This window comes from Pteropus alecto, unplaced genomic scaffold (assembly GCF_000325575.1).
Source record: "Pteropus alecto unplaced genomic scaffold, ASM32557v1 scaffold12, whole genome shotgun sequence".
Lineage (NCBI taxonomy): Eukaryota > Metazoa > Chordata > Mammalia > Chiroptera > Pteropodidae > Pteropus > Pteropus alecto.
This window is the reverse complement of record NW_006432669.1, coordinates 7,951,614-7,978,675: the sequence shown is the minus strand read 5'-3', so window position 1 is coordinate 7,978,675 and position 27,062 is coordinate 7,951,614. Positions and strand designations below refer to the sequence as shown.

Sequence of the window (27,062 nt, the reverse complement as noted above, 5' to 3'; positions counted from 1 at the left end):
AATCTTAACCAGCTGGTTTAAACTTATACCTCTAAGTAACATAGTATAAAACTACATCAATGGAAGGGTACTTACTAACAGCAACAATAAAATCTTTATGTAACTTGTAAGTCATCAGTGGTTCTGCAAGGCACCTGCAAGAGAGAATGAAGCAACTGTAGAATGGCAGTATCCTTTTATTTCCCCTGAACTTTTAGTGCTTCTTAAGAATTGGGTGATTAGGTACTAGGGAAGCTCCAGGCAGTCCTGAAATGCAAACCTCAGAGGTGCCAATGCCCTGTAGCACCTCTTGCTGAGAGGTGGCTGAGAGGTTATTTTTTTTTCACTTTGTGAGCACAACCCCTCTCAGATATGGGGACAACAGTTTAAGAAAAAAAAAAACAAAACACAAAACATTAAATTTCAACTTATTTTTTAAAAAATACATGGGAACCCCAGTTAAAATTTAATATTAAACAGAAATTAGTATTCCTCAAATATTGAAGGCTTTTACTTTTATTATTTTAAAAATCAAGTATAAATTCCAGAATACTAAACATAAACATTACCACATTGTGCTAGTTCACCTTCAGTGAAGGAAATGAACTAAGGAGTGAAACTCACGGGCAGAGCACCAGGCGTTAAATTTTCCTCACCTGAGGTAGTTTTTTAGTCCACTTGTAATTGTCTTGTTGTCCCATAGTTCAATATCAATGTCAATATCAGGAGGAGATTTTGGAGCTGAAAAATAAGATGTTTAAAGTGTGCACTTTGAAATATCATTCACCCCATTAAGAACATGGATCCAAATATAAGCAGGTCAAAGAGAGAGGCATTTATTTCTTAGGATACCAATGAACTTAACTTTACAATTGTTTGTGTGAGTTTGCTTAAAGCTCACTCTGATACTAAACCTCAAAGGTGTCTTGCGGAATAATATTTTTTAAATCAAATTCTAATTGCTAACATCACAGAGTGCTTACCATATGCAGATATGCTTCTCAGTACTTTACGTGGATTAACATATCCAATCCTCACAAAGCTCCATGAGGCAGGCATTATTATTGCCCCCATTTTATAAATGAGGAGGCTGAGGCTCACTCAGTTTAGCAAATTACCTAAGGTCACAAAGCTTTGAAGTGGTTGAGTTAGAATTCTAAACCAGGTAATCTGAATCCAGCATCCATAAATCTCATTATGCCTCTAGTTAATCAAAGGATACTTGACAAAAAGTCTCACATTATAAAAAGATGCCCTCTCAAATTTTGATTGTTCATCTGTTATAACTGAACATTAAAAAATGAATACAAATACTAATTTTAAATATTACTGAAAAATACTCAAAGACAATTAATAGTCTATCTCAAAACAAAACAAAAATAAATAAATAAATAAATAAACCCCTATGGTTGGGATTATCCGTAAGAATATAAACATCAAGTAATTAGCTTTATCCAAAACTTACAAAATGTGGTGTTCATGAGTTTCTGAACTTTGGAGTTTACTCCTCCTATTCGGTAGAGGCCTAAAATGGTGATGCCTAACGGGAAGAAAAAAAAAATCACAAGAAAACGGCTTGAGACACAGCTTCCCAAGTACAGAATGTTAAAAATTCAGACATATGCCTAGAGAGAATCTGAAAGCTATTTATCCAATTCTGCAGCAAATCTACCCTGGAAATACCCACCAGACATATATTTCTCAGAGCAGACACTGAACAGTGATGTGAAAGTCTGACGATTTTCCTAGTAGCAAAGTACATTTGCCTGTTCACTACGATTTGAATATAAAAAAACATTAAAGATGGAAAAGAGATGATCAGTATTACTCATCTATTTCTTCAGTCACGAAGTTCTGAATGTTGAACAGTTTTATGGACATTTCTTCATTTGAAAGGTAAGGAAACAGATTCAAAGAATTCAAGAAATCTACTCCCAAAAACTTCTAAGTGGTAGCGCCAAAATTTGAATCTAAGTTTAAAGAACTCCAAAGCTCAATACAAGTTTGGCTTTAGACAAGTTTTCCTGGAAGTGAAGGAGTCTAACAGGCAACTAGAGTGGGCATCAGGAGGTAGGTCATGATTGGACTAAGAAAAATGCTGAAATTGTGACAGTGACTGAAATCACTGAGGGAAGTAATGCGAGGAAGGCAGGGCTGAAGACAAGGTAGTTAGGAATCTTACTGATCTCCCTAAAGCTTGAAAAAAAATAAAATTAAAGGGTTGCTTACAATAATACAGAGTCTTTCAATAAGAAGTAAACTGAGGCTGTCTTAGGAAATGTCATTAAAAAGAAGTATGTTTATAGGATGATTTTTGGTAAACTGAAGTTCAAAGTATAGCTATTTACATAGCTATATAATTTATATATTCGTATAATTCTTAAAATTAATCTCATGTTAATGACTAAATACATTGTCATTTTCCAAGCAATATCTATCTAAGAATGGACCACCCACCAGTAACGACGCACTTCTCAGGCCATACTGACCTCGTGTTTCCACAGCTTGAATGCATTTTCTCACAAAGTTGAACCCTGCTTCATTTAAGTACACTGAAAGTAAAAGAAAATCACATTGTTTATGCTGAACTTATATTCCCCCTTCAGCTGGCTCTGTTGTTTTATGACTTAATGGCAGTTTTGGTTCGAGTCTGAATTTTTATATGAGGTAGAAGTGGAGGAGAGGGGTTCACATTCATCCGAAGTATTACAACAATGTTTTCCCTTAGGAAAACAAATCTTTCAAAGAAAGTAAATATGTATCATTGATCCCATCCATTTTCCTTAAAATTAGAATATCCCTCACTACAAGTTTTACAGCTGATAGAAGCAAATGCAATAATGATAAATTTTTATTGGGTGTTAATAACTGTATTATGAAGCTATTCACATGAATATTTTTCCATCATTGGATTCTCAAGACAATATTATGAGGTATAGAGTAAGCTTAGCAATCTTAAGATGATTCACTGGGTTGTCAGAAATTTCATTCTCCTTGTTCCAAGCTCCAGGGTCAGGATTCTAACTCAGGCCTCCTGATTCCAAGCCCACTGTCCTTTCTATTATTGCATTTTGAACCATGTTGAAAATAATTTAAAATAAGCTTGGTCAGTCCATTAAAGATCCCAAAGATCCTAAATTATGAAATAACATTTTCGATGATTTATGCAAGATTTTCTCTAAATTTTCTAATTTTTTAAGTTTTTGTGGCAAGATCAAATTAGATTACTTGTTTAAAGAGAAAGGATTTAAGAATACCAAGTTAACACTAGAAAAACTCAATGTACTATAATGAAAATTTTTATCACCTGTGGTAGAGAATGATATCTAATATTCCAAAGTAATAACAAATGAAGATAATTTAAACCAATAAAAAATTAAAACTGGCTTTGATTTAAAGATGGTTAAACATTCATTTAGCTCAACACAAATCCATAGATAAAAAATATATATCGAAAAATTATGCTAAAAAAATCAAGAAAGGGTACTAGCACAAAGAAAAAACTTTGAAGAAATCTTACACATAGAAAACTACTAAAGTTGAATTGACTGAAAGGTTTGAGGAATCTGTGGACCAAAAAAACTAGAGGAACTGACATGGAAGGATGTTTATTATGTATTGTTAGGTGAAAAAAGTAATCTACAGGTCACTATGACCAAATTACTTAAAAATGTAAAACTTTGAAGGTATTTTTCCCTAGGAAAAAATTCTAGAAAGATCCATGCAAACTGCAATTAAAAATAAGAGGACAGAGGTAGAAACTGTCATTTTTTTCCCACTGAACTTTGGAACTACCTATTTTTTAAAAAAGTTTACTTCTTTAGATTTTTTTAAAAAATTAACAGATTAAGAAATCTAAAATTGCCAAATCTAAAACACATATTGCCACCAATAGGTCCCGGCTCATTTATTTCTGTGTCCCCAGTGCCCTAGGTCAAACGAACAGAAAGTGGATGCTCTGGGTGAACTCAACATACAGGAATAAATGGCCATTAAATAATCATCCTATTAGAGCTGACTACCTATATAGGAGAGTGAAACTCCTTTTGAACACCAAGAAGTGATTGCTTGTTTCCAATAACCCAAAAGGCTAACTAAGCATTTTATACATTATACATTCAGAAATTTTGGTGAATAGAGAGGTGAGGAATCAACATAAAGTGAATAAAGAGATGAGGAATAAATTATTAATTTTCATTTTTAACAACAAAAACTGAGCCTCAAAATGAAACCTTAGCACTAAGGTAAAAACAATACACTAGCATTTGTTGCATCAATTAAAACTCCAAGTTCCTGACATTTATAATATTTGGTTCTGAAGATCACATTGTTCAACTTTTCAATAAAAATTATTAAAAGAAAAAAATCATTTTTAAAGAATTTCAATAAAACTTGCCCTTGGCAAAATCAGTGAATTGTGATATATAAAAACAGAATTTAAGTATCCGTTTTGAGAAAAATAAGCAATAACCGGGTTATATCTTGAAGGTATTCTGGGATATTTGGCTGCAATACCCTATCTGTTCTAATAAACCAATATCACAGGCTCACTATGAAGAATAAGATCTTACAGACATACAGTCTGACTGCCAAATCATTCCATGGGTGCTGCTGTCCTGATGTGTCCCATGGATCTTGTGCTTTACATGAGTAAATGAAACACCATCAATCAATTCAGAGATGTGTAAGAATATGTTGGCAAAAACAACCATGCGTTTTTGCTTTGCTTCTTTTGAACAGCTTTTGCTATTGCCTGAAAGAGTACGAGGAGGTTCCATGGCGCAGGGAGGAATACCACCCAGCTTTGTTTGGAGCCAGACAAACCTGGGGTTGGACCTCAGCTCTGGTTTACTGATGTCTGAATGGGAGTGTTCCTATTAACTTTTATGAGTTCTAGTTCTTTCATTTATAAAATGGGGGAAATAACAATACATATGTAAAAGAGTTGTAGTAAGATGAAGACAAATCTACATGAGTGCTTAACAATGGAACAAGCCTAATTAAATGCTAGTTTCCTTCTCCATGTGCCCCTGTCCACATACCACTGTCATATGAACGAAAATAGAATAATAAAAGAAGTCAGTCATGAGTTCTAACCAGATGAAAGAGACAGTAGTTAACTATCTATCCAACTGTCTTAATGGGTATAGTTTTAATTACTTTGTGCCTCAGTTTTCTCTTCTATACAAAAAGGACAACAGCAGTATTTTCTTCATAGGGCTGTTTACAGATAAAGTACGTTAATATTTGCAAAACTCCTAGAATAGTGCCTGGAATATAGTAAGTGCTGCAAAGGTATTGGCAATCATCATCATCATTGGTGAGAGGAGACTGTAAATATCAACATATGTAAATTACATGAACGAGGTATTTTCCAGGCATCGCTGAAGTCACTGGGGCTTGAGGAATTGTTGTTGTTGTTTTTGTTGTTTTTCAAAGAAATATAGATATCACTTATTTTTTAAAAAAATTTGGGCTAGAGCAATGATCTATTTCTTTAAACAAAGACAGATCAGGCATAACCCACTCTGATCCTGTAAATCTAGCTGGCTACTGAAAAGATAAGTTGGATATTAAGAAATGGCCCTGTACTTCGATAAATTATAATGAACAAACACATCCTTTCAGTGGAAATGAACAGATATCAGTAGCCTGGAAATACTATTCATCTATATTTGTTGCTCTTTCCTGAAGGAAGATTATGTTACTCAGCTCCCGCAAAGAAGCTTGGCCATGTGATATGCAGGAGCCAATGACATACAAATAGAAGTGACAAATGTCATTATCCAGCAGACACTAAGAGCCAGTATGTAGCTTGCCATTTTCTTTTTTCCTCTGGCACACGATTAGCAATGAAACAGAGAGAGGCTACTCAGGAGATTGGGTTCCAGAGTAAAGCCACAGTTGACCTGAATGGACACATAGTATGATCAGGAAATGAATCTTTTCTGTGGTAAACCTCTCACATTTGAGGATCATTTGTTATAACATCATAACCCTGTCAGTTCTTATTTAATTATGTATAACTTAAACAGTTTGCTATGGCGAAAAGGACCAAATTAAATAAAGCCAATACCAGAATTAACTTTTCCTTGATTACCTGGAATATATCCATTTTTTTTGTCAATTCATATACAGAGACAACAAAGGGCAGTAGTGTCAGTGCCCAACCATGCTTGCCTTGCAAACTACTATTCCACAGTGCCTTTACTCAAGTACTCAGAGGTGTCTGCTGAGGTCTGAGGAGAAGATGACAATATGGCTTAAATAGGCTATAGCATACTCTGTCTCCCAATGACTGATGTAAAGGCAGTCACAAGGAGTGGTTTTCTGAGGAGTCAGGGGCAAACACAAACTCTGTAAAGGAAAACAAGTGACCTTCCACAGCCATGAGGGGGTTACTGTACTTAGTGACATTGCTAATGAGAATTCAACAAAAATTGGTTCCCTATGGCTTAAAAAAGGAAAACTGGGAACTCCTTAGTGTTCATAAAATGTCACTGGAAAGGGCTCTTACTAAATCAAATCATGCCATTAAAGGCTGATAATTTATCATAATTCTCCTTTAGTAGAGGACAAGGTACTCCTGCTGCAACACTAGAGAATGGAGTACATGCATCCTACACAGTGAGAAATATGGGTTGCTGAATCAGGGCTCAATGCCTGGCACATAGCAGGCAGCCAATAAATGCTTATTGACTGATGACTTGCTAGTTACTGATTTGTACTTGGCTTGCTCGAGAACCCTCTCTGATGGTTTCTACAAGGGTTAGAGATTATCAGCTAACAGGAGCTACTTTTATCAGCTCCTCACCAGGGCCACTACCCCAGCCCTGTATCTCCCTGTTACGGAGAAGACCAGAGGGATACACACAATATGGCCACCAAATTCCCAGAAATCCTATAATATTAATGATACCTGGCCTTCAAGCGTAAAAGCAGAAGACAGGCTAACTCAATGAACTTCATTTATTCAATCAAAAGTTAAGTGTAAACATTTTTTTTCCCCTGGAAACTATTCAGGGCTAAAACTTTTATTGAAAACAAATAAAGTTTCAATAGGCAGTTTGGCAGCACAAAAGCTATTAATTGCAACAGAATTCAAATAGCCATGAGGAAAAAAAAAAAAAAAGAATAGTCTTCCATTCCACTAACAAAGCAAAAGTCCTTGTACATTTATTCACCCAATAATTAAAAACCCAGCATGTCCTTACAGATGTAATCTACTTGGCCTTACAGTACATTCTCAGGGTTGACAAAACAAAGCAACACTTGTCTTTGACTTCTAATTTACTTTTCTAATATGCCATTGCAGATCAAAAGGCCCCTTATCACAGACAACTAATATCAGATTCTATGTGGCTTAAAAGAAACAGGAAAAATAAATGAGTGAATTTATTGGTGTTTGTGATACCCACAGGACCTTTTCTCTTCTCCCTAAAGGATGAGAAGCTAGCTCTCCACAACTGTGGCCCAAACTGTTCCTTCTTCCTGCTCTGCTCATGAAGAGAGCACATGCACTATGAGCCGTTTTCTGGCTCTCAGTGATGGAGACAAAACTATATTTGCTCAAGGGCCTGAGAGAGGATATGGGAAAAGGAGGATATAACCTAGGGATGGCTGAGAACTTACAGAACTAGACTAACTAAACAGTAGCATGAAGCTCAAAAACATTCATGACAGATGTTAATTTCCTAAGATGAGAAGAATGAACTTAAATTTTCTGTTCATTGCTGAGGAGGATACAGCCCCTAGGCATACACAAGGAAAGTCAGTGAAACACACAGTAGCAAAAATTTAGAGTTTTGGGGAAATTACGCAAGTATCTTCTGGTCCAATCTCTTTGATTTGTACCTGAAGACTGAATGTTTAGTAACTTTGTCTTTTTTTTTTTTTTTTTTTAGCAAAAACATCATTTGGAAGAACTTCCCTTTTCTATTCACATTACCTAGAATAAAGTATGTGCACAATGGAACACTGTGGAACGGAATTGCATGAGAGAATGAGAACTAAGAACCTTTTCTCTCATGGTTCTAACTCTCTCCAGACCTACAGTAGAAGGAACAGCTGAAAATCCATCACACCAAACATGTTTGAATGGAGACAAGTCTCAGGGCACCAATGGAGAATGCCAGAGAAACAAAGCCTAAAAATATGACAACTGCTCCTGTATTTGTTAACAACTAGTCTCAAGATGTAAGTCTTAGGACAGAAAGGTGTGTCAAGAAAGATAATTTGTTTCTTTAAAAGGTGGAGTCAAGTGCCAGAACATTGCAGAACTATTGGCCAGGATGTCTTAAGCAAGACATCCCCAATAGCATGGCTTGAGGAACACTTTAGTTCTAACCTTAACTGAATAACATCTGTTTATTATTGATAGACATTGCTATTTTCAAAATAAATTAATTACCAAAGTCTTATAGTTTTAAAAAAAGGATACTGTGACATAGTTTACAACCAGAAAACTTTTTGTGGATTTGATATCCTATAACTGACCGGTACTTTAGATTTTTTACTTGATGCTTTTTTTCATTGAGTCAAAATTTCCTTCTCTAATGAATTACACTAGTCTCATTTATAGCATCTTCACTCTGAAAACAGTGAATAAAACAGTAAACCACAAGTAGGGAGATTTTTTCATGTTAAGCTTGTATAGACAGTCTCATTCCTCTATATTTACGGCATAGTTTTTACTCTTTATTTTATGGCATATGTTCTCTATATTCACAGTATGGCCCTCTTTTAGGACATTAGATAATTTTTACTCTGTTGCTAATATAGAGCTATCAGTGAAAGCAGAAGTGTTATGACTATTTTTAATGGCTGACATTCAAAACAAATTTTTACTTGAGTTTTATATTTCACCAATCTAAGCTTCATTACTATCTTCAGCAGTTCAAAACACAAACACATTCCACTCAAAACTGAGTTTCCAAAAAATAACAAGAGTATTATAAAGAGAACTCGTCTCAATTACCAAGGCTATACAGGAGCACTTCTTAAGGTGGCAAATGAATCTAGGCTAGTACTGGTTTCGAATACCAATCATGAGAGAAGTTATATACTGAAATTCACATAATGCCACTTTGGGGGGGTAGTCAAATGTCAAAAAGAGACACAGAGATTTCAAAAAACAGTTTGATGTGTACTAGTTGGAAATGATATGGAAGGGGCAAACAAAGATATAAGCTGCTCTGAACTCGACATGATGAACTCACATGATTTATTCAAGACTTAAAAAAGAGGTCTGAGAACATCATCACTGGAATATAATTTTGAACTGAAACAAATAAAATTCTGGACATGTCACTAGGAAGAAAACATGACACTGCTCTCAAGTTAATAGGGACATCTGCTTGAATCTGGAATACTGTCAAGTGTTCAGATACATCCTATGAGTCATTAAATCACTAGGAAAGTAGCGGTTGATAAGACACATGATAAAAGAGAAAAGGTATAAAAATTAGAGTCTCAGGAAAAGATTCAAAGTTCCACTAAAATGTTTTAGGCCTTGATGTAGTAGACTATTCACAATTACATGCAAAAAACAAATGAACAAACCCCTAAATTCTAAGGACCTGGAAAGCCACCTGACCAGTCAGAGGGGCAGGTCATCAGGGAAAGGGACTTCAGTGCATGCTGGATTGAGAAATGTTTAGAAAGCCTTGTACATGCAACCTGGCAATACCCAAAAGTCCACCCCAGCTGCAGGGAATTTAGTTCTGTGATCTCCATTAGCCAGTTTTTTTATTGGTGGTAGATGCCATGGCTCTGACTTTCCAACACAGTGGTGGTGATTCTGTTTCAGTGAGGAAATCTGAATCTCCAAGAATGTGTAAAAACAACCAAAAACAAATAATTTTGGATAAGTTGGCTTTATGCATTGTAGTAAAACATTTTGAAATCACTATGCAATTTTGTGTGTAATTTATTTAGAATGTTTAGAATGCTTAAAGGAATATAAATCCCTGCATTTATAAGCCAATTTACTAGATTACAGAAGGTGCCAGGTGTTTAGGAAGATTATATTAGCCAGAATCACAAATTTGACTTATTAGAGTCTTGAATTTGAGAGAAATTTACTAGTTTTGTAATTATAGCTTGATCTAAAGAAGCTTGATTAAATTTGAATTATATTAAATTTATGAAAAAATAAACAAAAATAACTTACTTTTTAAAATTAGTACATTTACAAATAAGATCTGTGTGTTGATTAAAAAGAGGTTTAAAGAATATAGCTTAAGATAAAAATAGAAATAACTTATAACTATTAAGATTTATAACTTCAAGCACTATATATTAATAAAGCAAAGATAATTGTAATATTCCTTTCTATTATCAAAATCATCCATTGGATAATAAAAGTCTACTAGCATTAAGAGTAAAAATAAGAGCAATTACAAGCTGAGCACACATTTCACGGCAGTCCTGCACTAAGTACACTACAGAGAAGAAGAGGAGATGAGTTCTGTCAAAGAAGCTCAGAGAACTGGGTAGGAAACACATCATACCAAAACCAGAATGTGAGAAGTGACACAAACACATGGACTCTAGACAGTAGTGATTTTTCTGAAAAACACACCATTTATAATTATAAATGGTGGCATAGTGATGTTTCAGGTGACTAAGACTACAGGAAAGCTGATTTCCAGAAGAAAGAGTTTTTATGGCATGAAGAAGTATCTTCTCCCTCATCACAGCATAAGAACATTTGATAACTTTCTTATTCTAATTTCCTAGTTATGATAGAAACCCTAGTTCTAGAGGTGCTTTATCAAATATATTGATTGACTTGACCATATCCCTATTCAAAAGCTTTATTCAATACCATATATAGGTTGAGTTATTTTCCAATAAGGATTCATCCCTGAGTAGTACATTTAAATTTGAAAGGACTGTCTTTATAATGGATATAAACAATGAAACCAATTTTAGAAAACACATTTCGAACTCTACTCAAATGCAAATTACACAACAGATTACTTTTTAGGTAATTGTTCAGATTGAACATTCAGTACTTAAAAAATTCTGTTGGTTAATGTTTCTGAGATTAGATATAAGTGGGCAATGAAAGATTTTATACTAATCATTTTCCTTGATTAGCAATAAAGAAAGGAATGCAAGAATAAAAACTGGAAATATTTTTTAAAGTCTTTAATATTAAGGGTATTTTAAATTATGCATTTTCTTTTGCTAAATTTAAAATTAATTACTAAAAAGCACTTCATTCAGTTAAAAATGACAGGCTTTTTTATATACTCAATAATTATGACTTTCAAACGAGTGCTTTTCCAGTTTTGATCTTTACTGCATTCTAACTTGTATTGTAGTAGCAATTTAAAAATCATTAAAAAGGTTATTAAATGTTTTAAAAATAAATTCAGACATCATGAGAGAAATTCAATTGAGTTAAATAAAACTTGAAATTGCTTTAAAAGATACACACATAATCTTAGAAAAATATTCAAACTAGTTTTAAATGTTAAATAATCTAATGACATATAAAGTACACATGAAAATATACTAAAATAACAAGAGCAAAAGGTAGCAAGAAAATGGCAGATAATTAAAGAGGATCGAGTATATGAGGAAAACAAAATGTTTTTAATAAGAATGGTTTGATACTAAGAATTCAGTAATAATACAGTAACATGTGTGTTCCTATATATCCCATGTGTTATTACAATGTCCTTATACTTCACAGTCTTGGGCACAATCTCCTAAAACCAGCACAAAGTATTCAATATTCAGGTCTTCAGTCTTGTAAACTGGAGTAGGGAAAATAAAGAAGACCTCTCTTGCTATTTAAAAAAAAACAAAAATTCCAATCTAAATATCAAATGCCTCAAATCTCTTTCTCTAATAAAGCAAGGTATGTACCTATAAGTAAATACCAAAGAAATAAAATTTTATTTTGGTTATTATAACACCAGTAATTGGTAATATGAGAAATTTCTTTGAGTGAAAATTTCAAATTTGCTGCACCGTCCGATCAGTGGTATGTTATTATTTTCTCAAAGTTAACTCTTGATATTGTATAATACCTTTGTGATAAAAACTGTGTGATAAAATTTCAATTATTAAAATGACTTACTTTCTTCTTTCTTGCTCATAATGGCAGGCAGGGTGTAAATCTAAAGAACAAGGGAAATCAAGCAGTTACTTGCAGTTAATGACCCAGTAGAGGAGATTCCCAGGGTGATACTGGTTCAGGAATACACAAAGGGAGTGTCTTGATTTTAAGGTCCTACAACTGCTGCATTCACAGGGCCATCTCCCCATCCCCACCCTGTAACCAACCTGGCCTCCCTCCTTTCCATCCCTGGCTGTCCTGCCCTGGGCAGAATTCTACTCCTTTCCACCATTTACACATCTCATTCTATTCCCCAATGTGATGCATAATATCCCTTCTTCAAGAAGTATCTCATGATAGATTTCCCCTCATTGCTCCTATTCAAATCATCTGTTTCATGTTTTGTTCTCCATGTATCCTAACTTGTAGTTGATGAGCGATCTCACTGTTTTCTAATTTGCTCTAGCCCAGGGCTTGCCTCTCAACTATTAGTGGTGAAGGATATAGTTGTTTTATTAATTTCTTAATCTGTCATTGACTGCTAACTTCTGTAAATTATAATAAAATTTAAAAAATCATAAATATAATAAAGAATAGATACAGAGTCCGAATTTCTTATTAAGTTTGACAGATGTAAAATGACTTCTTCAAATTGCTATAAAGTTTTCCAGATGCTTAACCATAATTTCTGCACTCATTGTGGACTGGTAACAGTGTGAGGGATGGTATCTAAGTCTGGGGACCATACTTCGTACAGCTCTGCTGTTACACAGGTACGTTGCACAAGGTTGTCCCCAGGTTATTTGGCAGCTAAATAGTTCATTCCCAAGGGAGAGAATGAGACCTCCTATTTGCTCTGTGTGCTCATCTCTCTAACCATTTAGTGCTGTGTTCTTCATAAAGAAAACAGACAGTGATCAATGATATTATTCCTTTTTACATAAACCTCCCTAATTATCATGCCAACATCAAAATAAATATTAGAAAAATCATTAACTGAATAACATAACTCATTCAGTGCAGCCAAATTAATAAGTAATTTTTTAAAAAAGTAATTGTAGGATTTTAAATTAGTCCTGAAAGTCCTCCTGAGAAACAAATCAGAAACTTGGTGTTATGTGACAGTAAGACATTAGGAAAATAGTAAGAGTCTCTACTCTTCTGATTTGCTATTTTAATATTTTCAAATACACTATATATAAAAAACTTCAGATGTACTTTGTAATTATTAGAATAAAACCTAAATTATAGAATGTTGTATTCTTACTGGTTCTTTCCCATCCATGGCTTCGAGCCAGAGTTTCCGATTAGCTTCTGAGAAGGCCTGCAATGTGATGATCCCATGCCTATTAAAAACAAATGTTATATATTCAATTTATTCTTGTGACGTCTTTACACATTTATAATTTTAAAAATTCTTATTTAACTATAAATGTAAAATTTGAAAAAAATCAGAAAAGAGGAAAAAGCTAAGGGAAAAGGAAACAAAAAAATGAAAAGAGAATTGCTTTATAGGTATCTCTTAGAAAAATCACTGTAGACACGCGCTCATAAATTTTAACAGGTATTAGAATTATTAAGTGTTCTAGGTATAAGACTATCTGAACTAGGCTAGTTTCAAACTATTTTCCATGAAATGATCCAAAAAAAAAAAAAAAAGAAAGAAAATGACAGTCCCATTCACCCAAATTCAAAACCACTTAAACATTTTACAATATGAGAATAATTAAGATTATGACTCGTGTGGTGCAATCTAATCACTGAAAATAGTTACAATGAGTATACAGCAATATAAAAGCCTCATACCATAACTAGTTATTAAGACTAAAACCAAAGTGTCTATTTACACCATAATTCCAATATTAAAACTACTTTAAAAACAATTGTGTCCAATGCACCCCATTCTGAAATAGTTACTTGAGGATGTACTTGGAGAGAGAAACAGTGAGCAAAGGGAGCGAGGAAACCAGTAATAGAGAGAAAAATACATGAAATCTCAAAAGAGTGAAATTAACCTAGTTAACTGTGCGGACTGTTCAAAAAATAACTTAAAACAGAAAATTAGGAGAGGTACATTGAGAAGGAAATTTCATTAAAATATGTATGTTTAAAAATCTGGACTGACTTAAAACTGTGATAAAGGCATGTATCTTTTCTGTAAACAGGAAAACAGATCATTAAACTGGTAGGAAAAGGAAAAACATAAAGATCAAGATAATTTTATCATCTTCACGAATTTAACTCAGTATAACACCATATACTAATTATAAAATAGCAATGATCAATATGTTTGTTGTCTGTTTATTATGTGACAGGCATACTGTGTGTTACAAGTATGTTGCCTTTGTTATCTCATCTAATCCTCATAGCAACCCTTTGAGGTGGGTACTTATTATCCTTATTTTACAAATAAGGCAACTAAAGCAGAGTTTAATAATGTACCTCAATCATATATAACCAGAAAAGGCTAAGATAAAGAAAAATCACTCACGTGTTGGTGTTTGCCTACATAGAAAATCTAGATGGTTCTACCACAAAACTATTAAAGCCAATAAAAAGTTCAAAAACTATGTTGGGTGTAGGTTAATATATAAAAAAAATTAATAATCTTTCTATACAGTTGTCTCAGCTGCTTAGAATAAAACAGTTTCTACTAATGAAAAGAATTCTATTCAGAATTACAATAAAAAGAAAATACCCAAGGATAAAAAAGATATCTAAAAATATATATATATAAATTTTCAAGGAGAGGTAAGTCACCATTGATCAACAACTTTAATGTAACTCCAGTCAAAAATCCCAAAGGACTGTTTTGGAGAAAAGAGAAACTTAATATGCAGATCTATAACATGTAAGAATACAGGGCCAAAATAGGTAACATAACTTTAAAGAAGCTTATATAAGAATGGGAGGAGGGGGAGAGGGGACAGGGAGACTTGCCCACTAGATACTTAAAGCTATATACTATATGTAAGCTATAGTATATATCACGTATAAAGGTATATATATTATGTCATAGTATTGTGTGTGTGTATGTGTGTGTGTGTGTATAGTGCCCACAAAGCTAGAGTATTCAGAAAATTTGTAGTAATGGGGTAGTGGGGTGGGGAATAGATCATGGAATAGAACAGAAATCAAGAAGCATGCTCATTCTTATCTTATTTCTATTCTGCTTATATTAATACAAGAAAGGAGTAAAGCTAAATATTCCCACTAGATTATAAATTTGTGTGTACAACATTTCTCTCTCCCCCAACATCCTGTGGCTAAGAATGTCCAGAACAGTGCTTTGCACAGAGTAGACACTAAATGTCACTGGCTGAAGGAAGCTTATGGCACTCACAGGTGTGTCATATTACTCCTTGGGAGCAAAGCCACCAGGCTTCATAAGTCTACAAACAGGCTGACCCAGAAACTGTGAACAATGTCATCAGACTCCTTCAGTGGATGGGGACCCCAAGCCCACGACATGTATTTTCCTCTAATGCAGTCATTCATATTGATTTTCCAGATTCTTCTTTGAGTGATGTTACTTTTACTAGCATTCTGTGTTTGGTTTACTTTTTCGAAAGCATCGTATAATATATATTTGTTGAATGTATATGTGAAAGAATGAAATAAACGTATACTGTTTTCAAAAAGAGATCGAAAAACAAGCCCTTGTATGTTGTTCATATTTAAATCTAAACATAAAAATAAGTAAATGTAAAGTAAAAAGAAAAGGTCAAACCTTTCAACTACTTCTATGTCAAAGCAGAATCGTTTGTCAATTGAATCAGTCTTTCGCCGGATACAAGATTTTAATTTAAACATTTCTGGTGAGCTAGTAACAAGACCATTCTGAAACAAGAAGGGGAATATTGATACAATGACAAGGTAAATTGAAAAAATATTAAATACGCCATCTAAAGTTGCTGCACTGAAATGTAAACTTAGAGTACAGGTTATATAAAAAGGTCTTAATCACACCCTGTCTTATAAAGACTTTCTGCCTAATGTTGACTGCCCAATTATAATGTACTCAACTGCTTGTCGATAAATTAATTGCATTTACATGCTTTATCCAAAGAATTCTGTGATACGCCTAATACCCTTCAACATATTTACTTTTAATGTTAACTTACACTATGATGTACATGTCTTAGGACTTTGGATTTAGAAAAGTTGTGAAATGTCAGAGTTACAGTAATATCAGAATTAGATATCCAGAATGTTTGTCAGGATACAACACTTGCTCTGAATCGAAATTCCCTAGATTGCTAAAAGATTACTATTGTGTGTATGTCTTGTTGTTAGCGCCTCATAGTTTTAAATGATAGCTGACTCAAAGTCTCAAGAGAGCTACTAAAATAAACTTCTAGTATATACCTGCTATGATGTTATTGCTATCAAACATACCATGTGATTGCTTTGCTGGTAATCAACTGCTACTCTGCTACTAAAACTAAAACTCTTTGGACAGGATTTCACATAAGCTCAATAAATAAGAATCTTCTTCTCTACCTGAGATGTCAATCAATTTGAAGGGAATTTTTACCTAATGTCTGATTTATTGTCTATAATTGCAAATCTGATAGATTTATTAACAGGACTTTGGCTTGGTCTGCTTGTTATAAGTTCACTGACTGTCACATTAAGTTGACTTTCTGGCAATCTCTTTCCTTATGGAACTTTTAGAATAGAAACTAGGCATAATTAAAGCATTTAATGACTTCTCATGATAATGGCAATCTAAGGTTTCTTTTTCTTTGGCATGTTCTCCTTTATTTTATGTCTCTCCTTTTGAATTATTAGACTCTAAGGAATGCCCAAGCACAATAAGTTTCAATTAATGTATTTTGAGTATGCGTCTAAGTTAGATTAACATTTAAATGCTGTGACTTATACCACAAATTAACTTGGGCGAGTCCCTTACTTTCTACCATCTTGATTTTCTAATCTGTTTAAAGATTATTTAGTCCGGCCTTATTTTAAGTACACTATGTTCCGTATTGTTCGCTAGCCATGCGACACAATCAGTGACCAATTTACTTTTGGGGTAAATGAGCACTGATAGATTTCTTCTGAAACTTTGTTGGCCAGCATTTGAGTAAACAGTGAAGATGATGAAAAGGTTTGCAAAGGCAAAAGCAGCCTCCCACAGAGGCCACCTAGGGGAAAAATGCACAATCCTTAGGCCTGGTGCAGCCACTGATAGTCCCTACTGGGCTACGGGGCAAGCAACAGCACAGACAGTAAGAGATGACACCTCAGTAGTCTACTTAAAAATCCCTACATTTAATTTAACTGCTTATAAACATTCCATGGCCAAGGTAAAGGAAAATCCTGGCTACTCTTTTTAAGTCATCGAGGTCAATTAAGTGAGAAAAACTTTTTGACTTTTTGATTTTTTTAAATTGTGTACATGTTTGTCAGAAAAGCAAGCACATGTGATTTTTTTTTGTTTTACTTCCATTTCTTTATCTTTCTTTCTATTATGGTGACATTAACAAAATTCAAAAAGTTTCAAGTGTACAATTCAACAGTAAGTCATATATATAGAATTGTGTGCTACTTTCATTTCTTTAATGAGCTCAGTTAAAAACAAAAAACAAAAACTCACCATTTTCCCACTGGATTTCATTTCTGAAACACTCATGGTGAATGTTTTACTTCCTTTATCATATGTACAATAATGTTTAATCCATGTAAAACCAAGTGGTCCTAATGTAAGGAAAGAAACAGTACAATTAACAAATGATTTCGTATCTAAGTTCGTACAGGTTCTGATCCTATGATACACAATTGAGTATTTCCATAGACCATATAAATTTTGGAACTTTTACTGTGAATGAGAAAAGCCAGTATGGTAGTGTATCTTGAACTCAAACAATTTGGTTTTCTTTGCAGCTCTGACACTATAAAGTCTGAAGGATCCCTACACTTAGTTCAACCTTATAAACATTCCATGGCCAAGGTAAGAGGTACTTTTGATCTGAACTTCAGTTATTTCCTCAGTAAAAGTAGTATCCTAATATCTCATAGAAGTAGGAAGAATAAGAAGTTAACAGTCTGAGTTATTGTAACTGGTCTCCTTGCCCTCCATTCTTGAAACTGCCAGAGATACCCTGCTAAAAATTTAGCCAGCTCATTTCACCCCTTTGTGCAAATCCCCCCAGCGGTTTCTCACATCACTCCAGATAAAACCGAAAGTGCCTATTACTATCCACAAGGCCCCACCTACTCTGGTCTCTCATTATCAGTCTCACCTCACATCTTATCACCTTTTGCCTCATATACTCTGCTGTAGCTACCCTGGCCCCTTTGCTGACCCTTGGACATAGTGAATGCACTTCTACCCAAGGGCATTTGCACTTGCTGTTCCTCCAGCCTGAACTATTATTCCTTCAGATATCTGCATGATTTGCTCTGTCACTTCCTGAATTCAGGCCTTTTCCTAAACGTCACCTTTTTAATATTGCCTTTCCTGTTGAGATATCTTACAACTCAACACTTTGTCTTAATACTTCTCATCTTTCTTGCTTTACTTTCTTTTAGCAGTTATCACTCTCTAAAATAAGATAAATGTTACTAATTTATCCTATTTATTGTCTGTCTGTCACTAGACTCTAAGGTTCTAAGAGCAGGAAAGTATGACGTTCTGCCGACTGGTATATTCTTAATCCTTAGAACAGGGCCAGACATATAGCTGTCACTCAATACATAATTGACAAAAAAAGAAGGAATGAATTTTCTCTAAGACTTTATTGACCTTGGAGTTATTTCCTTTTATCACTAATCTGAAAAAAAATGTGAATTCAAGTAACTCTCCTTAAAATGAAATTAATTTTCACTATTTATATTGAAAGTTATATAAGTATAATGCTCACTTTCTTTTTTTCCCATAAATACTGTGCAACACTTTCCTAGAGCACACCACATTATTGTTTTATATTCTCCAGAAACTGGATGCTACTGCTTCACCAGGACGTAGGAATGCATCGTGGGTTCAATTTTTTCATGACCAAGGCGGGAGACCTTCAGTTTTCCCACAGGGAAGCCAATTATCCTGCATCCAAATGTCATAGAGGCTGAGTGGGTTTTAAAAGGAGTTTGTTTTCTATATAGCTTATCCATCTAGGTCCCATCTTGCTTGACACCTGGATTTTTCTAGCAACAATTATGTACAATATTATTGCTGCCTTGGTTTCATAACCATATATTTAAAAACAAGAAATGGAAGTGTAAAAGTGCACCTCTTCATAAGTGTTTCATGAGCCATTGCAATTTTTTTTCTGTACATTTGGTGTCATGGTTTTAATACTTAGACGACTCCAGGTTTTAAAATTACAGGGCACAGCTATACACTTTGTAATCACAAAAGATTATTGCAATTAACTTTAGTTCTGTTTTGGAAACATGTTATACTATAATACTTAACAGTACTTGGTAATTCTGCTACACGTGGTGTAAAATACTTAAAGGCTTAGAGCTGATTAGCGGAAAGTGGCTGGATGAAAATCCTCATAGCAACTTTACTACTTAGGAATTTATGATGCAATATTAGCCATATTTTAAAGAAAGCTGCTGCAATGCTCTGATGACATTTTAGACCCAAGTTGTTTTTTCCTGCCTTCATCATAAGTTCAGAACCTCAAGCATTTAATCTTCAAGTCTGCAGCACACAGATGCTGCTTTCTTTAAAGTGTGCCTGGAACTAGGCCAGGACAGATGTTCTTAGACTAGCAATTCTGAAGTCCCTAAAAAAAGTCTGGGAAAATTAAAATTTATTATGCTCTTAAGTTGCAAAATAAAACAAATTTAATCATCTTAACCCAGTAATCATCTGAGGTCGTTGAGATGTTTGCAGGATGGGAGGAAATTAACATTCACTGAATACCTACTAAGTGCCAAATTTTTACCTAAGAAGTCTTTAAGTCAGACATTATAAATATCATTTTACATATAATAAAGCCTAAGAGCTGCAAATGGTACAAATTTCTTCACTAAGTAAGGCATATGACTGGAGTTCTTTTCAGAGGAATATTTCTTAAGAGCTGTTTTAAGAATTAAATGAGATAAATATAAATTACAGAGTAGTAAGGGCTCATGGTAAGCATAGTACTATGCACCACTACTGATAATAGAGACATTTTGCATATATTATCTCTAATTCTTGCAATATTATTATAAGATACACATAAATACCCTTATTTTATAAAGGAGGAGACAGAGCTCACTTTGTCTGCCCAGAATCACCGAGTTAATAAGTGGAAAGCAAGAAATTCCAACATAGTTCTCACTTTGGAACCCATGCTATTCCTGGTTAAACTGAAGTCTATGAGAATGCGATCTAATGTATGTCTAGAGGTGGATAACATAAAAACCACATCTCTAAATAAGGTGGAGCTCTGTGTCCAAACTGCAATGATCTACTACTGCCCCATCACATCTATCTCTATTTATCACTCAATTTACAGCTCTGATATTTACTATTGATCACTGGTTGCTAACTGTATGAGTCTTGTGCCTTCCACTATAGAATAAACACCCTGAAGCCATATTCTTTATCTCATTTTCTGTTCCCCACAGAACTTAATCACTCAGTGATAGCAACAGTGCAATCGATATGTCTTCATGGACTGGGTAACTTTTTATATTATAAATGCTTTCAAAAATTGCAAGTGGAAAGGGGCTTTAAATATTTGTCCCTCAAATAATTCCAAAAGCATATAAATCCATTCGTTTTTCTTTTTCAATTCCTGGGGAAAGGGAAGGGGGAATGACAGTGAATGGAGAAAGAAAGGAGACAGGGATTAATTACACTGGGGCACGAGAGCACTTTTGAAGGTGATGAATATGTTCCACATGTTGATTGTGGTGATGGTGTCACAGGTGCATACATGTGGCAAAACTTCTAAAATTGTACATTTTAAACATGTGCAACTTATTATATGTCAATTGTACTTCACTAAAGCTGTAAAAATAATGCAGGCAGACAGAGAAAATCGAGATGGAAAGTGTCTTGAGAACAGAAAGACAACAGCAAAAAAGAGGATGCTAAAAGGAGAGTGAGCATCTGACTGTGAGAGCCTCAAACGCCACATACTGCTAAAAAGCCATCACAGCAGGGGCATTAGAGTTATCATTCCAAAGTCTGAAAACAGACTGGTCAACGTAGTTATGAGAAAGAAAATCCCAGAACCCCGACCTCCTGAGCCAGCAGTCCTCTACGATCTAGTCCATGCAGTAGCAAATGTCTGCCTAGTCTGTTAGACCAAATCATTATTTGCTTGTATATGACCAACCAACAAGTGATCATCACCCTACACATGTCAAATATAAAATGAGTTGACAGTTTAGTGATTATGTTGCACTATGTCTGAAATCTCTAGTTTCCCCATCTCAAACTCATTAACTATGATATCTTACTAAACAAAACAACTTCATTCACCTATTGTCTACTGACAGGGAAACTTCATAGTAGTGCTATTCCATGTGGTTTGCGAGTCTCATTAAGTAAAGAAAATACAGAAAGTGAGAATAAGCATTTCAAAACTTTTATACCAAATTGACATTGCTGCAAAATCCAAGCACATGTTTTTGTTTTTTGTTTTTTGTTTTTTGTTTTTTTTTTTAATTTCTTTTTTTTTACAAACACACAGGTCTGTGATGGATTGGAAATAAAAACAATTGTTCCTTCACCACAGAGACTATGAGAATGATGCTATAGGGCATATCTGATTTGAATTAGAGAGTTAATTTAGTCCAACAGGTTCCACTTAATGATATCTATCATGCAGAAAGGACTCGAGTTATACAAATTTGAATGGCTTTTTATTAATTTTTGTGAAAAAGATTTCTTAGTGTGAGGCAATTATAAGAGTGCTCTATTGGGCCTGATGCTCATTTCCCAATCTCAGGAAATAAAGGGTGCCAATCTGACATTACATAATTGCCAATTTTACTCCTAAAAATTGACAAGACACAAAATTCAATGAAATGATGCTGCTGGAGGAGAAAACTATTATCATAGTCACCAGGATGATTCATTCTGATAAACGCTTTGATTTCAATTTTCCATCAAACTTTAAATTGAGATTAGATCTCACAATTAAATTCTAAAACTTATGTTACTGTATCATCAGCAAAAGATCGTAAGTTCCAAGTTCAACAATATACCAACTTTAGAGATCCTGATGATGAAATGTGAAAATACTTCATCACTCTGGTGGTGATGATGACAGAGCAGATTAAATCTGATAAAGATGTAAGGGATTTCATTCTTCCTACTTGAAGGAAAAAGCACTAACCACATCACATCTCACGAAAACAGAATGTTAACCATAAGAGACATTAAGTTATGTCTTTTTAACTCACGTTTTTCCTGGACATAAAGATAGCCTTCCATTGTCCACTGGCTGGGTGGTCTGTAATCTTGGTTGGCAGATTTCATCCTTTGCATCAACCGCTCTACCTCTTGTCGAGTACTTTCAAAATTATTCCTTGTCTTAAGTAAACAGAAATAACAATTTCATTCGTTCTTTCCTACCAGTTTTAGAGAACCTCCAGCCCAAAGTTTCAAAACTGCAAATTGCGCAAAGGAGAACCTTGATTCTTTCAGCACTACTCATCCATGTCCGTGATCCTCTATGTTGAGTCCTATGGCTGATATCGAATGACTTTGGGGAAACTTTCCTACATGATCTTTTGCATGTTTCTCTTTGAATCTGTGTGTTTCTTCCTATTTCCCACTCTAACATTATTACTTAGCATCTGAAAATATGTAATATTTATTAAATAGAATTTTATAATCACTAATATCTAAGGAAAAAAAGCGGATACATAGTAACTTATATTTCCTTTGGGGAATGAAAACAAATTAAATTCACATACTTTTGATACATGTGGCACTTGATAAAAAGAGTTCATCATTTTTATTCCAAACACTTTTAAAGAAATATCACTTAGCTTGGTTTCCAGAAATCCTAATACAGTTCACGAGGTCAGTATATTAATTAACTCATAGAAAATAAATAGGTTTCCAAGTTCTAACTTCCGTTGTAAGAACTAGTTTGCTCACATTACAGCAAGTTTACTTAAGATGTAAAAAGCATCTTTTCTCTATGAATACCTCTTTCGCATTCAAGCCACATTATCTCAACAATACACATTTGAAAACATAAAAATCATCACCACCTAACTCTAAGATTTTGTTATGGCCCATAATAAAAGAATTGAATTTTCTTAATTGTCATTTTTGCTACTATTCTCTTTTCAATGTAGGGATCAGAATTTTTTCCTATTCCTGTTCTCAAATCCCAGGAATCTTAATATGATCACATTCAATATAAAAATAAATCATAAAAATACTTTAGCTTTTATAATTTTCCCCTTTAATATTTATTGAAAAAGCCCAAATGCATTCCATATTGAAAAACAATGGAATGAATTACATGTGAAATCGATTCTGCTATAAAATCTAGGTTAAATAAAAAGCTAAAGCTCAAAACACAAGGAGAATAAATCCAATGACATATTTCTCATGGGATATTGCAACTTCCTAGCTCTACTGATTAGACATCTCCACAATGGCAAAAATCAAATTCGCAGTGAAAGCCAAGCTTTTTATCGAAAATTAAGTGAGAGCTTTCCAAGTTATTTTGGCTACAGAGTACTACACGGGGTTTCAGAAATAACTTCATTTATACAAAACTTTGAACAATAAGAACTTTATTATTTATCAAGTTTGATAATATAGAAATACATTGGCTTTTTTTTGTTTTTTAATGTCAGTGGTGTTCAGCATCTGCAAATCAGAATTTGTATAACTATTTAATCAGATACCAAACGGAAAGATAAGACAACTTTACAAAATAAGCACTTGCAGAAATAGATAGGATATTTGTAAATAATTCTCATTTAAGCTTTAAAACAGTTATTTTTAATATCCAAACCATGTTTAATTTGAAAATATCTGAAAATAATATCAGATATATACAATTTCACATAGGGATGGGACTTTAGAGTGCTAAAGTACAACCTTCATTTCACAAAAATAGAAATGCTGCCCTCTCAGAAAATAAAACTTGCTTAAGTTCACCCAGTGAAGTAATGAGAAAATTGAATAAAAGGCAAAAGTTTCCAAACTTCCAGGTGCCTACAGCTCAGTATTATTTAATTTTATGAAATTTTCTAGTGCACTTGTTTTTAAACATTAATATTAGCTCTTTCCTGGTGTATTTTCAACAGCAGCTAGAAAACAAAAACAAATAAATTTATAATGTAGCTTTTCTAAATTAGTGAGGTTTTATTATACTTAGATAAGTTTGGAAAGACTCCAAGGTCTGGCTTGGTAAAAACTTAGTTGTGCTATGATCATCACTAAGGAGATGCAGTGAGAACAGGTACAGTCTTACATTCTGCAAGTTGAACTGCAGCTGTTGTTTATATGGTGCAAATTCCTGGGCGAGTTCATATCCCTCATGGTAAAATGTAAACAGACCCTGAAGGAATGACAAAAGCTGCAAAAATAAAGAGATAAAAAAAAAAGAAGCCATGAAAACGTGTTTTTAAAAAATGACCATCAAATATAACAAAGTGGGGCAATTATATTTCATTCTAATGCCTCAGCTAATACGATTTCAATCTCTTTGACAAAGCAGGGACTAAAATTATGGATGTGAAGCAGAAGTCACAAAAGCTAATTTTCACTTCCTTTTTCAGTAGACAGTGATTTGATTTTTGAGTCTTGTCATGGACAGCTGTCATGTTAGCTACTTTAACATTCAAACACATTGCAGAAATATCCAGGAGAGATCATTAATGGGGAGAAAGACCAAAGGAACATAGGATCTACTCTCGAAAAAATTCTAACCGAAACAGGGAGATATAACCTGTGAAGTGAGAAAGACTAAACCAGTAAATTAGAGATAAAACGAGCCAATGGAAGGAATTAGGATTTGTCTAGATGAAATTAAGAAAAATATCACTAGGTGGCAGTACTGATTTGAGTATTTGACATAACATTTTGACAAGGAGTGGGAATAATTCAAAATTGAAGAGTTGAGCAAAAACATGGAGACAGATATAGATCTTTCATAAGAGTTAAAGTAAAACATTCTTTAGAAAACCACAATTTCTATATTCCTAGCCGAATACCAAATTCATGTGTGCTTATTTATAATGTTCTGATTCATCCAATAAGAGTGGCTCTCCATGGAGCTACACACACAGTTGTTGATATAAAATAAGTTATAACTGAAAATTTGTTTAAACTTTTTCATTTAATTCACTGGGATTTTACTCTACAGTCTTGTCCACCAATTCACTCTCTTCCTCAACCTCTTCCAACAATAAAGGTAAAAAATATTTTTGAAAACTGGTAATGGTTTTTTGATTCAAATAGCATAATATGTCTGTAAACTATTATTTTAAATTAAGGAAGAAACATAATTTGAAATCATTTTTACATGTAAATAACATCCAGGCACTACTTCTGTCTGGGGAAGCAAGGGGAGTGAGGTAAGCATCAATTGCTATGTGCATTATGATTTCCAACAAACAAGTGCTTGTTCTATCTGAAAATAATAACCTAAGGTTTTCTTCCAATATAATGTTCATTTCAGAAAGCATATACTTTCAAATTGGTTTTGTTATATTTTAAAAACTTTCCTTTTCTTGTTTAACAGTTCCTGACAATGTGTCAGAATGCATCACTGGTCAATTTTAGAATTTTACTGTCAACTTTACATCAACTGAAAATTATCAAAACTAGTCAATAATCCTTTATTAAAATGATGCTATGATATATTTGTCGAATTGCCAATAATTTCAAATATATAATCTGCATATACTGGGGCCCAATTAAAAAGAACTGTGGTTTAAAATGGGGTTAGAAATACCTTTAATTAGCTGGGGCTTGGATAGGTTTAGAAGTTTTCAGAGACAAAATAAGAAAATACTTTTGAAGTATAAAGAGAACACTAGTGTTCTAAATATCCAAATAATTGTTAAGAAGTTGTTAAAAGGAGTACTGTTTCATGTTTAATGTCCATAATCAGTCTAAAATTAAACTGTCTTATGAATTGGATGCCACACAAGGAACATGCTATTCTAATATCATCCTAAGTATAAAAAAATTCAGTTAAACTTATAAAAAAAGATACTTTAAGATATCTGTAATTATAGAATACCCAATTCCCTGAGGTCCATAATTCCACTGGCATCTTCTAACAGAATTCAGATGCACTAAGTAGCAGATAAATGTTTTAACTTCACAATTATGCAGGGCACCCACTAGGGAATGTACGATTCCTTGGAAGGTACAGAAAAATACATACGAAGAACCCACAACTTTTCCTTTTGTCCCACATCTATTTTGGAAGCAGGTTTGGGGAAAGTTTTATAATAAAGACAACATGCATGAAATAACTGCCTCTAGATGGTAGCAAAGTTAAACGTTTCTTAAGTTTGAATACATTCTGGTTCATTTCATTCACAACAAATTCCATGATGCTAAGTTAAGGGAACTTAATAAGACAGCCTGAATCTTGAAGAATTGCATTTCTCACGTGTCATTTTCTTTGTTCAGTCTGCCTGAGTGTGTGGATCATTGTGGTAAAAAACTATTGTGTCTCGACTTAAACTAATCCTGCCTTTAATATAATAACGACTACAAACTACTAGAGAGACAGATTAGGTTTTAATATTAAGAAAGTCAGTCACTTTTATCATCAGGAAAAAAAATCATATAGCACTTTATTATTATCAAAGGTTTTAGAATCAAATTACGTTCTGTCACTCCAATAACCTGACCAACTGTGAAAATTAATACTGCATTTACAGGTAAGTAATCATTTCCAGAACCCATCACAAGTCAGCACAGGTTCAAATGTTCATAATTTCCCAGTCCATTCATAAGTCAGCAGGTTTCAAATCTTAAGGGCTCACAGTTACCAGTGATACTGTGACTGGCAGAGAAAAGTGAGAAAAAGGGTTGGGCTAGCATGGATGTGAGGGAAAGAACTCC

The 27,062-nt window shown here is 33.9% G+C and overlaps 1 protein-coding gene across 4 annotated transcripts in view; it reads right to left on the bottom strand.

Moving 5' to 3' along the window:
- The window catches only part of ARHGAP42 (Rho GTPase activating protein 42), a 229,064-nt gene that overhangs the window by 22,129 nt on the left and 179,873 nt on the right, over positions 1-27,062 (bottom strand). For 3 of the 4 annotated variants that reach the window (XM_006907501.3, XM_025043741.1, XM_015585995.2), the window contains 10 exons: positions 24,451-24,555; positions 22,412-22,541; positions 17,655-17,755; positions 15,783-15,892; positions 13,320-13,398; positions 12,074-12,113; positions 2,469-2,531; positions 1,445-1,519; positions 636-720; positions 76-134 (listed from right to left, as the gene is read on the bottom strand). In XM_006907501.3, coding sequence (XP_006907563.1) covers positions 76-134; positions 636-720; positions 1,445-1,519; positions 2,469-2,531; positions 12,074-12,113; positions 13,320-13,398; positions 15,783-15,892; positions 17,655-17,755; positions 22,412-22,541; positions 24,451-24,555 — 847 coding nt within the window. The remainder of the gene's footprint in view (positions 1-75; positions 135-635; positions 721-1,444; positions 1,520-2,468; positions 2,532-12,073; positions 12,114-13,319; positions 13,399-15,782; positions 15,893-17,654; positions 17,756-22,411; positions 22,542-24,450; positions 24,556-27,062) is intronic. The other variant, XM_025043742.1, reaches the window with a different exon arrangement.